The sequence below is a fragment of the Aplysia californica genome, unplaced genomic scaffold, assembly GCF_000002075.1.
Source record: "Aplysia californica isolate F4 #8 unplaced genomic scaffold, AplCal3.0 scaffold00228, whole genome shotgun sequence".
In the NCBI taxonomy this organism is placed as follows: Eukaryota; Metazoa; Mollusca; class Gastropoda; order Aplysiida; family Aplysiidae; genus Aplysia; species Aplysia californica.
This window is the reverse complement of record NW_004797498.1, coordinates 193,930-208,961: the sequence shown is the minus strand read 5'-3', so window position 1 is coordinate 208,961 and position 15,032 is coordinate 193,930. Positions and strand designations below refer to the sequence as shown.

General features: G+C 38.3%; 1 protein-coding gene across 2 annotated transcripts in view; it reads right to left on the bottom strand.

The window, feature by feature from the left end:
- LOC101856347 (serine/threonine-protein kinase Nek8) overlaps positions 1-15,032 on the bottom strand; it is a 33,212-nt gene that overhangs the window by 10,788 nt on the left and 7,392 nt on the right. For both annotated transcript variants that reach the window (XM_005099864.3, XM_035970159.1), the window contains 9 exons: positions 14,421-14,476; positions 13,856-14,032; positions 13,244-13,293; positions 8,693-8,774; positions 7,321-7,529; positions 6,555-6,631; positions 6,117-6,289; positions 3,229-3,373; positions 2,786-2,862 (listed from right to left, as the gene is read on the bottom strand). In XM_005099864.3, coding sequence (XP_005099921.1) covers positions 2,786-2,862; positions 3,229-3,373; positions 6,117-6,289; positions 6,555-6,631; positions 7,321-7,529; positions 8,693-8,774; positions 13,244-13,293; positions 13,856-14,032; positions 14,421-14,476 — 1,046 coding nt within the window. The remainder of the gene's footprint in view (positions 1-2,785; positions 2,863-3,228; positions 3,374-6,116; positions 6,290-6,554; positions 6,632-7,320; positions 7,530-8,692; positions 8,775-13,243; positions 13,294-13,855; positions 14,033-14,420; positions 14,477-15,032) is intronic.

Genomic DNA, 15,032 nt, shown 5'->3' with positions numbered 1-15,032 from the left:
CAGTCATAATTGGAAAAGAGAAATATAAGCAATTTAACTCTTTACTTTTTCGTTAGTCAGGTCCATTTGAAATGTCAGTCTACATACAAGGCAATGGCTTGGCAAATAAAAGACAAAAATCATAATGTATACATCTTAAAATAACATAACATAACATGAATTATGTTTTTATTGATCTGGTCAACACCTAACAAAGTACTGTGTAAGTTAAACTGAAGACACAAATTAATGTTATCTGTTTTCAGTTAAACTGTTTTGGTATATACAGTGGAAACCTGATATAACAGGGATGGTGGGAGTAGAGAAAAAGTCCTGTTATATCCGATCCCTGTTAAATCAAATATGCAAGCAAAGTAAGCATTTGTTGACTAATCCAGCCGTACTTATTCATGGGTAGTTTCCCTAACCACAAATACCCACAAACAGGGGTTTTGGAACCAACTTTCTCCTTGCCTCCTAAAACCACATCAGAAGAGCTTGGTCCACAGCATCTGCATTGGGTAGTGTCATCTTCTTTCGATCCAGAGCAAACTTTCCATTGGAGTATGCTGCTACTATCTTCTCTCTATCCTTGATAATGGTGTGAATCGACTTTGTGGAATGTGGAACTGACGACAAATCTCTGCCAGTAGAGCTTGCTTTTTGTCAACAGCCTGGATTATTTCGTATATTTTGTCAATTGAGAGGCATTTTCTCTTGCGTTTGACATTGTTGGTGGCTATAATTACAGAAGTATGCTTAGATCTATGCCGACCGTTCGTCCACAGAGTGCGTTAAGCTTAGATCTACACATGTACTGCTGTTAGTAAACAGTCGCAGTGCGGTGTGGAGAATGCGCGTGTGCTTTGACCTGCGAAACAAGCTCTATGCAAGGCCAAATCCTGCGCATGACACATTACGCGTGCGTGTTGCTAGGTTTCGGGCTAGATCGAGGTCTGCAGGACACAGCAGCCCTCTCTGTCTTCACACACTGCGTGTGCTTGCAGTGGCATGGCTGTGTGGGCTTGCTCCATCACAACGTTACTCTCTCTCTCTTACTTTTTACCCATTGTTTACCAGTCTTTGTCCCTGCTATAACCTGGCCCCACGGAAAATTGCATTTTTGAAACAGAAAAATTGCAAAAAATTGCAAGGTAAACTGCCTAAAAATTGCAAACTTCCCATCCCAGGCGCATTAATACGGGCTTAACATTTTTAGTTTAAAAACATGACAATTTTGAGTACCGGTAGCATAAAAGCAGCTCAGCCTTTTAAAAAATCATGACAAACAATACAAATTCATCAAATGTTATTAACAACATTTACTAGTAACAACACACGAGTACGTTAACAATAAAGTTATCGACCAAATATAATATGATAACGCGTGACACAAAATAACGGAACCCTCGGTTTTCGTAATAACTTTTATATGAAGGCGTAAAATTTGACCAAATTTAGTACATACCGGGTACTTGGTTCGTGCAAAAATCTAGAAGTGTAGGAGGTTTAGTTTATAAAAAACAAAAAAAATTGACGAGAGATTTTCGAAACAACCTCTACATACAAAATAAGCTTATGCTCCAATCAAATCAGATCCTGTTCTATTTTTCTCTTGAAACCTTCGATACACCGGTAATCTGTATTTAGATCTATTTCAGATATTTTCTGTTTTAAAACCGGCATTGTATTGTTTTAACACTAAGTCAAATCGTAAAATACAGCAAATTTTTTCCCATTTATAAACAATAGTAATACATGTACTAATGTAGATCTAGATCATTTCTATAGCACCCACTTCCGTGTGAACACAGCTTAAGGCGTTTTACATAACGGGGTGTTTACTTGCACGGTACACGGACACCTAGCCTCAGTGTCTACGTACATGGTAACCGGCAACCGGGCACGTAGCCTCAGTGTCACGTACACGGTAACCGGGCAGTTAAGAATTCCAAGTTCAGTTTTTGTCATCTGGTGTTGCCTTCAACTCCAGCCCTCCCCTGACTGTACATGAAAAAAAAAAAATCAATTATTCTCCCGTTCCAGAGCCCTATACTTCGTAGCGCACAGACTTTGAATGAACTTTGGTGACCCCAACCGGTACTCACAATGTGGTGCGAGAGCACTGGTTCACTGACCGGTAACGATGGCGAGCTCGACAAGACGCGTGCATAACTTTCTTTTCTAAATTTCAACAAGTGACAGCACAGGACAAATTGGTTAATATTCATTCAGGTGGGTTACCGTGTACGTAGATACTGAGACTAGGTGCCCGGGTACAGTGTATGTAGACACATGTATCATGTACGAACAATATTCACACGCGTGCACTCACACGCACACACACTCACGTACACCTCACATACGCACACATCTACTTTCTTATCACACGCGAATGCTTACACACATTAGATAAAAGTCTAGCCCAGAGAAGGCCACCTTCTCGGCCTAGCCTATGTCTCAGTTCGTGTTGTACATGATGCATTTCAGTCTGAATTTCCGGTTAAAGCTTTTAGAGTACGCTCAGTAGGCTTGAGCTGGGCCAATACCATGATTTACTTAGGCCTATCGGCTCTGTGCTCGCACCATTTCGTATTAAAATTTCTGTTAAAATTAAAGAGTTGATGTATTTTTGCCTAAACTTGCAAGAAATTGCGAAAATTGCAAAAAATTGCAGGTTTATTGCGGAACTCGACGAAAAACCCGGCCGCAAGACCGCTTTTAAATATACATACAAAGAAAAAGATGCCACAGACTTCACTCAAAAGGTCAAAAGAGAAAACAAAGCCAAGATCACAATATTCACCTGAGTAACATCACTACAGTTGCCATGACCAAGACATCCGTTGACCCCACTGCCAAAAGTCATCAAGATGCCACGATCTAGAAAGACAAAACAGTTGAAATTACTTTAATGGCCACCTGTATAAGAAAATCACCTGCACAAATGGCCACTTCCCATTTCCTCTCATGTTTCTCAAAAAAAAATTATGACACTGTAAGATATCCACCTGTCTAAGAAAACCAGTCTTCCCTTGACATTGGGTGTCTGTATTAGACAATTTCGATGGTATCATTAGGCATTGGCATTCTAGCAAGAACAAAGTCTATTTATGCAAAAAATTGATATAAAAGCTCAGACATCAAGTTCCTACTCAGTGGGACAACATAGCGATTTCAAAAACCTGCATGAACCACTTGCATTAACAACAACAACAAAAAAAAGCAATATAAAGGTGAATAGCTAACCTGTAAGGCAAGCAGTGAAAAGGTCTCCACATGCCACGTGCTGTATGGTCACAGCTGCTTGACCCTCCAGGTAGCGAGGCACAAACATAGGAGCGACCCCCTCAGTGGCCCCTGGGATGAGGCTCTCTGTTCCAACAGCCTGAGACTAAAGATTTTATAGATAATGAAATAAAACATCTTCTTTATTGTGTTTTCATCTCATTTTCAGTTCCATCAGAATCTTTGATCATGTTCTTACTCACAGCACAACCTCAGTTCACTTACAAGAACAACTGCTGCTTCACTTTGAAAAATGAGAGTAAGCCATGTTGAATAAATAAGGACTAGATCTAGACCTATATGTGAGGATCGGGGTGAAATCAGGCGCTCCTCAAAATAACGACAGTACAGCCAATAAAGAGGACTCTCCTGAGTCTCACTGCTTTATATCTTTTCCTGCCCCCCCCCCCCCACCCCTTAAAAATAAAACTTAAAGTGTTCTCACAAATGAATGGGCCAGAAATCAGGCAAGTAAAGAGCACACACACATTGATGCAGAATGGTGCAATACTCCATGAAGTACCTTCCCAATGTCCTCTTCTCTCTCTGATTCTGCACCCATTTCTCTCTCCTACACTTCTGCCACAATTTGTCAAACCTCGCTTTGACTAGTGGAAGAAATATAAGACATAAATGCCAGTGCATCACCTACACCTTCAAGTTCAAGTATCATGCGAACATGTCAGACATAAAGCCATAACTCAGCTCCCATTTCCCTCAAGCAAGTGTGGGTGGTTGGCGGGTGTTCTGGTGTGGTTAGCAATTTGCTTCTTTTCTATCAAAACATGATATATTGTCCATATCTCTCCTCCTTTTTTTGTATGTAATTCTCCAGTAACCCCTCTAATCTTCAGCATATATATTTATATATATATATATTTTTATAATATATATATATATATATATATATATATATATATATATATATATACAGAGCTGGTAGTAACGGAGTACAAGTACTCCGGTACTTGTACTTACGTTACTATTTTCGGTACTTTTACTGTACTCCGGTACATTTTTTAAACCAGTACTTTTACTGTACCCCGATACTTTTTATAAAAGTACTTTTGAGTACTTTTTAAGTACATTTTGAGTACTTTGGTAGCTTAATGAAAGGGTAAGTGCAGGCATTTCTGATTATAATTTACGGAACAAAAACCCGATCAACCGCCAAGAGTTAAAAGTTGAGATCAAAGAACGGCCCGTCGCCTCAAAGATCAGAAACTATCGTGAATGTGATCACAAGCGTTGTAAAACTCCTTGAAACGGTACAGTGTTTGCTCCAGACGGGATCACACCTCGGTGTGAACTGACCGATGCGTTTCTTTTCCCCAAACATCGCACTCGCATCTGACCTCACCACCTAAACTTACATCACTCCCTGGGTGGGTAGGGCCTACAAGTTCGCTCCAGGCGGGATCACATCAAACTGTGAACTCTTCCCTGACCATTGAAAGCAGTTTTTCCCGAATTCGCGAGACAACCTGAATTTTAATTAGTGTGGTCACATCGTAATGGTGCGTAACGACAAAGGAGGTTTGGGGGACTCAATCAGAGATGGAAAGCTAAAATTGTTGGACAGGTAAAGGGGAGGGGCAACTGGATAAACGTAGATAAAGATCTCAAGACTCACGATAGGCTAATGAGTGTGTATAATATAATATTATTTATGGCATGCCTCATGCCACTGTGACTGGTAATCAAGGTTGACCACTCTTTGCTTGCCATATATGTCAAAAATCCACCCAGGGGTCACGTCAGTTCATGGGTCACTGTAGATTCTTCCTTGGCTTCATTGGCTAAGATCCCATATTTTCCTTGCTTCCGAGCACTGGGATCTTAGGCGGAGACTACTGTAGTAGACAATCTTTGGTTACACTACACTTACTAGACTCTAGGAAACTATTGTATTTTGGTTTGCCGTTGGCGCCGTGGACTACACAGTGTGACCAAAATCTGTCAGACCACTGTAATCAATTGAAACTGAAACTGTGTTCTCAATGTGTATCTAACAATTTTTAGGCTGCCTAAATTTCTTTTAAACTTTTTTTGGGTGGTTTTTGCTTAAGGCTACATTGATTCCTTGAGGATTTGTTAATGAAGAATTCAATGCACTTTTCCATTTCTATGTGGGCCATTTTCATCAATTTTATGTTTTCTTAAGAGCAACTTTGTATCTACATTTTTCAATTTGGATACTCTTTCTGTAGAACTTTCCAACCTGTAGGACTGACTTAGATTTGATCACATTGTCTTGCTCAAACAAGTTCTATTCATAATATCACTTACCCACTAGTTGCGTCTGTTCGTTTGGGTTGTTTTTTGTTCAACTTCACGGACCATTTCCACCGTTCAGTGCGTACATTGTATATTCAAATGCTTTGTATACTGTTTACATTTTTAGTAATAAATAGCGTAATTTGTCAAATATACTGGATAAGTTATAAAATATGATGTTTTGCATAAGCGCTGAAGTGTTTTAGCATATTAGCAGAAAGTACTCAAAATGTACTCATAAGTACTTTTTTAAAGTACATTTTATAGGAAAGTACTTTTACTGTACTTAAGTACATTTTTTAGATTGTACTTAAATTTGTACTTAAGTACTTTTTTAAAAGTACTTTAACAGCTCTGTATATATATATAAATATAAAATATATACTTCATGATTAGAATCTACAACGCGGAAACAAAATCAAATGCCAATAATCTCTCTTTATTCTCAAGTCCATTTTTCTTATTCAACTTGTGGGCTGTTCTCATGACTTTTTACATCAACTGCTCAAAATGTGAACACAATACGGTAGTTCCATTGACTTTGTGTTGGGCAATGTAAAGTCTAATCTTACCTCCCACACAAAGAGACGACCATTTTTGGTGACTGCTGCTCTCTGTGTTCTCCCTATAGACACTTGGACCACTTGAGTCTCGTTGTTTGGGAGAGGAAGCTTAGATGGGCTGAGAATACCTCCTCCCCAACAGAACACTGAACTGAGGGGCTGGGGTTTAGAGGATATCCCATCTGAGGAGGAATTGTCATTAAAATCATTTAAAAAAACATGCAATATTTAGGTAAAATGTAAAGCATTATGACTGACAATTAAAATCTGACCACACTTCAATGCATTACGGTATATATTAGACGACGAAGCTGCAGAACCTGTTAACATAAGTTGGTGGTTCTTATTTAAAGCACAGGCTATATCATGGAAGTGTAGATAGACAGAGAGAAAGCGGAAAAGGAAAATGTAATGGTATTATACTTCTCCACAAACATAAAATCTTACCTCTTGCTGTTGTGTTTCCTCTAAGAGACATTCTTTGCCTTCCTGTGCCTTGCATACTTGACAACGGCCGGTTGATTCTGTAGTTATTAGTAAGCAAGTTATTCTGTAGTTATGAGCACACATGTTCCACCCTAAATGTGTTTGAAAAAAACTTTTTCTTTTGTTAGAACACAAAGGGTACAAAAGTGTTAAATAAAAAATCAAAATCTCTGAAAAATCACAATGAAAATTGATGCAAGGCGACACTGATGGATGAGGGAAGCCTACTTTGTATCTTTCGATGAAATTAACATGAACAGTAGAACAATTTTACAAGACTGAGAAGACATATTCATATATATTCTCAACAGCAATTCAATAATGACAATGATCTTTTAAGAAATCATGCCATATGCTATGAAACAATTAAAATTGATAAAACTGATTTGCCAATCATTCTATAAACGCATGAAAGACGAAATCGAATAATGTCTCATTCTTTAAAACAAAGTTGCCCATAGGTGCAATCAAAATGGTACATATTTTATCATTGAGGACAATTTGTAAGCTGGTCAGAGGATAGATTTCCAAAACTATGTTGACAATTTCAAGGATCTTGCTGTAATAGCTTGTCAATTATTTAAACTGAATTGCATTAAAATAGACAGAACCACTAAATCTTAAGTATGAAGCTACACAAGAAAAGGGACTCTACAGTAGGTAAAGAGAGATACATTCTCTTGTTATACATTATGAATTATAAAAAAACATATTGGGTTTTTTTTACCTTACAGATGGTACCTTGCCCATATCAGTGTGCAAGTTCATTATGGTGTTGATGAGAATAGGTTGAGCCATGATTTGATTGATGGTTGGTCTCTTTGTTGGGTCTAAGTGTAGCATTCTACGGATCAGATCTTGTAGTTGGGGGCTATAATGGGAGGAGATGGGTGAGAAGGTCCCTCTCATGATTTTTAATATAAGCGCTGGCAGATTCTGAAAATAAAGGTCAGTTTTATGAATGTTTTGCTGCTTGCAACAACCTCAATAAATATAGGTGTACACTTTGTAGCAACAGTCAAACAAGAAAACAAGTCTAAAGAGAAAGAAAGAAAGCGAGGCATAACTCGGATGAGGTCAAGTATCAAAGTAAGAATGAGTGCAGTCAAAAGAGAAGAGTGACAATCACATTTGAAACATTGATAAGATTCACTGTAATTTACTGTAATTCATTACAATTGGACACAGAGCAGAAGAGGTAGCTGTGACCTATTTTCATGAACAAAAGCAAACTTTATATAAATATTTCCTTAGTTTTTAAGTTTAAACTATAACAGAAAAAAGTAGAAGGAAAGACTTGAAAAGAGATTGTAAATGTATTATGTCCCCACTGACACTATTAAGGTCATTCAGCGATGGGCTGCTTTGACTTGATCTGACAGGGCTAACCTCAACTGAGTGGGATACAACATTCCAGCTGACAGACATACTCATTTTTTAAAATTTCCCAACTCGGGAATTGAATTGATGTCATCTGTGTGTAACAGCAAAGAGCCTGATCGTTAAATCACAAACATTGCTAGGAAAGACCTGTGAAGGCAGAGCTGATGCCAGTTTCCATATTCTCTTCTAAGACTGGCTGCTAGTTTATCATTGGTTCTTCTGCTCCAATGACCAATGGGGGAAAAAATCCGTAACCCTATCCGAACGTCGTGTTTTACTATCATATCCATACAATGTGGGGAACTCTGTGCCACCACTTTCAAAGATGAAATGTACTCGTTAATCCGATCCATACGTTTTGCATACAAGTCTGTCAAAATGATTTTTTGAGAAATACTGAAAGAGATCTTTGTACTACAAATACTCTAAAATGGGAAGAATACAACCCTGGGGGTACAAATGACCCCAGGTCGTATGGATAGGGTTAACAGTCCTTTTTAGAAAATAATAGACTGTACTGACAGAAATTAAAAAGTTGAAGCAACCCCCCCCCCCCCCCCCCGAGAGAAAACAATTTTTCTTTCCAATACTAAAATTTCAAACAATTATTCATCAGTTTTATAATCCCTCATAAGAATTTAAGAACAACAGTGCTTATGATCCAATCAAAGATATTATTTTTAGGCATACCCTCCATAAATCTGTTTTATACTTACTGCAGCTTCAAATGCTCTTTTTAATGTTGCAAGCTCATACAAAACACAACCAAGGGCCCAAATATCACTCTTTTGGTTATATCTTGATGTAGTTAAGGTTGAATGCATTCATAGACTAGATTTCAAAGGTGCGAAGTATCTCTAAAGCAATAGTAAAGACAAAACAAAAGTGAGCCCCTGACAACCAAAGCACTTTAGACAGTTGAACCTGTCCATAAAAGCCACTCAACATCACAGAGAAAAATGACCATTATAACAAGATAACTGCTATGGACAGGGCCTGAGTTAAGGTAAATTACTACCTTATTAAAAAAAAGTTACGGTGTGACTTTATGTCCCAGAGGCATTACGCTAGCCGTGAAGGCCGACCCGGGTCACCCTGAAGCGTTGCTGGCTATAAAGGGGCTCTGGTGAAACCGTGACTGGCCTAGCAAGCCGATGGCGGATAAATCATGCAATGAAAAGAACAAAGGAGAAAACACGGACTGATTCAAACGGAAAAGGACCAGGAAAAGTAAATGAGCCGTGAGCTAGAACAACGATTAAAATAGGCACAAAGAAAGTCAACGGCTACGGACTTGAAGTTGAAGAAAAAGAACCAGAAATAGTGAATTTCATAGAAAGAAAGAAAAAAGCAATCATGGGCTTGTCAGATATAAGGAAGAGAGGCAACCACAGCAAGCTGACCCATGAAAGCTACCTCCTGATCTGGAGCGAAACACCTGAAAAAGAGAGACCCAAACATGGTGTACCTTTCATTATTCACCCAGACAAAATGGATACAATCTATGAAATCAATCAGATCTCAGAGAAAATAGTGAGCATAAAACTCATAGAGCGTGGCAAAACAACAACGTACATCCAGACATATGCTCTTTGTAACGACAGCTATACAGAGGAAGATAGACAGTCATATTTCCAAGACCTGAGTGACCACATTAACACTACCACCAAGAACACAGAAGATATATTTATCTTGGGAGATTTAAAAGGCAGAGTTGGACAAAAAAAGAACCCCCTGGGAAGAGTACTTGGGACCTCATAGTGATAAATATACAGACTGCAACAGCAATGGAGAAATGGTACTAAACCTATGCGCTGAGCATGATATGATGATTACGAACACATTTTTCCAACACACACGAAGCCAAATCAAGACCTGGCACAGATAGAATGACCTGAACCATGCATCACAAATTGATTTCATCCCGATGGGCAGAAAGCAAAGACATACAGCCAAAGATTTGAGAGTTGTTCCAGACTACATCATCACGGACCACAGACCTGAGATACTCACTCTCACAACCAGCAATGTAAAGCTAATAAAAAAGAAAAGGGGAAAAACCATGACCAACCTAAAAAAATTGGAAGAACCAGACATCAAAAAGGCAGTTTAGTTTTAGTAAGAGTTTTAGGGCACTTGCAGCAACACAATAAGGTCATAAAAGTGCCGAAGAATAGATAATGTGTTACAAGAGAGTAACATACACAAAAAAGAAGGAGGGGAGATAAGGACAACAGATGTTTGATAGGAAAGAAGGAGCAAACCACACCAGAGCATCCGCCAACCACCCACATCAAGAAGGCAATCGAAGATGACATAACCAAGGAGTACACTAAGCTGTCACCTGAGACCAAAGACGTAGAAGACGAATGGCAAACATTTAAAAAATCCCTGTCAGAAATACTGAAAAACAGTTGTGGCACCAAAAGAATAGGCGGAAGCAAAGGCAGACCAGCATGTTGGTGGAATGACGAAACCAAAGAAGCAATTAAAATGAAAAAGAAGATATTTAAGAAACGGCAGAAGTCAAAGACCAAAGAGGACTATATAGAATACAGGAAAGCGAGAAGAGAGACCAAAAGAATCATCAAAACTGCTAAAGAAAATGCATGGAAAATATATGGCGAGAAACTGACCAAAATCTGCAAGGAAAACACTAGAGAGTTTTATAAAAGTGAGAACAGCATGCGAGTAAGGAAAGACCATACAACCCGACATGCATTATAAATGATAAAGAGGGTAAAGCCATTCTCAGCAAGCATGCCATTAAGAAAAGATGGGAAAATTACTTCTAAGAACTACTCAACCCAGGCGCTTGCCGTGGACAACAAGAGGAGTTCCAACCATCATATGGAGAACATACACAACCACCAATACTTCTCAGTGAAATCGAAAAGGCACTCAAAACCAGACCCAAGAACAAAGCCCCAGAACCAGATGACATCACAGTGGAAGAAATAAGAGCTTGAGGAAACACCGGCACACTGTGGCTGAGGCGAATTTTCAGTTGAGTCTGGGAGCAAAGGAAATACCCAGAAGACTGGCAGAAAGCCATAGTGGTCCCAAGGCAACAAACGGGACTGCACAATGTACAGGCATCTCTTTATTAAGTCATGTAGGGAAAATATACGCAAAGATACTAGAAAAGCGGAAAAGACCTATTGCAGAGAGAAATCTGAGCAAAGCTCAGTTCGGATTCCGAAAGGGAAGAGGATGCACAAATGCTTTTTATACGAATTAAGACATATGCGAAAAAACAATCAAACAACAAAGAATCCAACTTTGTCTTTATAGACCTGGAGAAGGCTTTTGACAGAGTAAACAATGCAAAACTCTGGAAGACACTTGAAAAGTATGGTGTCAGAGGACAAATGTTAGATAATGTCAGAGCTCTATACACCACAAGAAAAAACTCAGTAAGAACGAAGGAAGGCAATACAGACTGGTTCAAAATAAGATCTGGAGTACGACAGGAAAGCGTTCTATCTCCCCTCCAGTTTATAATATATATCGACACAATAACACAAGATGCAAACCAAAGCATGAAAGCCTAAATGAACTTCTATTCGCAGGCGATCAATGTTTTATTCACCCAAACCAACAAAGCCTCCAAAATCACACTACTGAACTGAACAACAGCTGTGAAAAATTTCAAATGAAAATAAGCACATCAAAAACAGAAGTTATGAAAGTGAGCCGAAACCGTAGTCCCCTGAACATCTATTGACAGGAGTCTAAATATCTTGGCAATACTTTTTCTGAAAATGGGTCCAGACAGAGAATTAGAAAAGCGAACCCAAAAAGCCAACGTTGTCACCTACCAGCTCGCATCACTCCTGATTTATCTCATCCAAACATCTCCAAGGACACAAAGAGACAGCTTATCACCTCAATATTCATACCAACATTATGCTACCAGTGCGAGACCAGGACATTAAGTAAAATCCAATAAAGCAAAATCACTGCATGCGAAATGAAATGTCTCAGCAAAACCCTTAACATCAGAAGACAAGACAGGCAGAGAAATGAGCATTGAGTACTGCCTGCATTCCATAGAAAGACAGAGAATAAAACGGTTTGGTCACCTGTCATGTATGTCACCTGGCCAGCCAGCCTCGAGAGCCTACAACACCAAGCGCTCAGGCTATGAAGGAAGAGGAAGACCATGCAAAAGGTGGATCGAGGGTATCAAAGAAACCCTGAGAAATCATAATATCACAACTGAAAGAGCTGCAGAGCTGGCCTACCATAAAAAACTGCATCTCCCTTTGACGTTTAACGGCAACAGAGGATGAAAAAGTAGAAGTGAAAAAAAAAAGAAATACTGACAGTTGACTCAAACCGCCCCTGGTGCAGCGGTCGCTCACAAAACAAAACACACAAGAGAAAACACATGCAGACAAGCCTAATAACTAACTTGGCTGCGTTGGACAGGGACCACTACAGATAGGTTCAAAATATAGGAAATGTACAAGGGCAGGGTGTCACAGAACAGTGGTCGTTAGCACAGGTAACCTTTATGGAGAGGTGACCGCTAAAGCAGGTTTGACAGTAGGCCTATTTTTTTTTTCTTCCAGAGTTTACTACATGTTATTTCGAAGCAGTGTACAAGACCCACAAACTCACAAGCCCAACCATCCAAATTCATGGATTCATACAAACTTCTTTCTTCCTTTATTTCTTTCAACTCAGACCTTAAAAAACAAATAATTTCATCTATAGAAAACAATAAAACAGGCATTTGTTTGAAAACTAGCAAAAGTTTTATCTATGTACCCAGTTCTGAAAAGCATTGCTACCTTTTTTTAAAAACATTTTTGGTGAGCATTCACCTTTTCTGGAAACTAATCATATTTATAGACAGACAACAGTTTCTAGGAGACAAAAGAGGTTATACCTTTTATATCAATATAATAAACCTTACTTTAATTTTATATGAGTCTCGTCCTCTTATATGCCAAAACATTATTTATCTTCAGTGAGTTTTTGTGAACACAAACACTGATTTTTAAAATCTGTAATGCCTTGATAGGTTCTCATTTCTAATTAAAAAAAAATATGCAATGCCTTAATTGAAATGAAAAAAAAAACTCCGCACAGCTGCTCTACATTTCATGTTGTTCTTGCACTGAGTGGTCTATTGATCATATTTTCTTCCATTTCTAAATAAATCTAAATTTGAAGAGTTCAATAGATGAAATTCCCTCAGATGTTTGAGAATAAGCATAGAATCTGTGCAATTCAATTGCATTTGTGGTAAAGGATACGGTTTGCCCTCACAAAGCTCGGGTGAAATGTAGCAAGGTGTTCCAACAACCTAGAGTAAAAAGAAACATAAAATGAGTCTTTGAACAACAGGAAGAATAATAATTCATCATGCACGATCATTTGATCGAACCTGTGATCCTTATTTGAACAAAATGACTCCTTTCACTCCTCAACTGCATAATAGAAAAAAAGCCACTGAAACTATCATCTTCAACAATATGGCACTTGGAAGAAGGGCGACAGAAACAATAACTACTATAACAAAAACAAACAAAAAGGATATACTGTTCTAAACAGTAATAAGTAATACGCATCGCATCAGTGGAGAAAACTTATATGAGTAGAAAGAGGTAGGAGGAGGAGGGCTATAAAAAGCACCCCTAAACAATGAGAGACATACCTGTGATTAAATGTCAGTCCAAATTCATAGAAAACTAATGACAGTAATGACAGTAAGTAAATAGTGTAACTGTAGTGCTTTCTGTGAAGCACCACAAGGCTTGACAAAGCAGTAGATCTGTTAGTAAATGGCAGAGAAAAAGAGAGCCTTTTTATTTTATGCTTTTTCCAAAAATCAAATTTTAGGCTTAAAACTTTTAAATATGACTTACTGTGTACGCTTTGCTCTTACTGCTCAAAACTTTTGATATTCCAAAATCTCCTATCTTGACAATTTCCTTCTTTTTGTCCAGCAGTATATTTTGGGTTTTAAGATCACGATGCAAAATTTGCTTAGAGTGGACATGTTGTAATGAGAGGAGCATCTGTGCCAGAAACTTCAGGATATCCTGTGAAAAAAAAGTGAGATTGTCAACCCTGAGAAATAGAAGTCCTAGGCTGTTCATAGTAAACTTAAACTGGTTGACACAGAGAAGGAATAAATATGCCTATTCCTCAACTCACGTGGATATAAATTTATGCACATCATGTTCAAATTTTATGATATCAGTGAAAGGATGTGTTTTGAGTCCAATTAAAATGTAAATGAATTTTCCAAGCTGATTTCATGAATCTAAGCACAACAATTGTCACATCTTGAACAAGTCTTTATCTTTATATAAGTAGGAAAGTGGGTAAAAACTTTTTGAAAAAAAAAGAGGAGGAGGACTTTTAATGAGACAAGAAACCCTTTAAGAACCTTTTTTCTGGTTTGAAGAACACACAAGAGTAACATACCTCTTCTTCCAAAAGACAGCCATTTCTGCTCTGTAAAAAGTCGAGTAGAGTGCCCCCTACAAACAATGAAAAATTACAGAGTATACACACAGTCTTCCTGACAATATAAGAAGTTACCATACATATTATATTGAAAAAATGCAACTGCAAAGAGTTTGTATTTTAGCAATGCACAGGATGCGGTTTGAGGCTCTGATAGCCAACAACATTGTTAAGATATTACACTGTGAATTCCTGCTAAAAATTCATAACCGTATATATATATATATACACATATATATATGTGAAGCACCTTGGTGAAAACAGGCGACAACAGAGAGAGAGAGAGAGAGAAACAAGAGTACGACAAGGACACACACACACACACACACACACACACACAAACACACACACACACACGCACACACAGTGAGATGTGAAGACAGATAGGTAGACAGACAGACATACAGACAGACAGACAGACAAGCAAATTGACAGATGGAAGTAATCTAATAACACGAAGGCTGGAAAAAGATAATCTAGAAAATAATACACACACACTCACACACACACACACACACGCACATACACACACACTCTCTCTCACACACACACACACATTCACACACACAC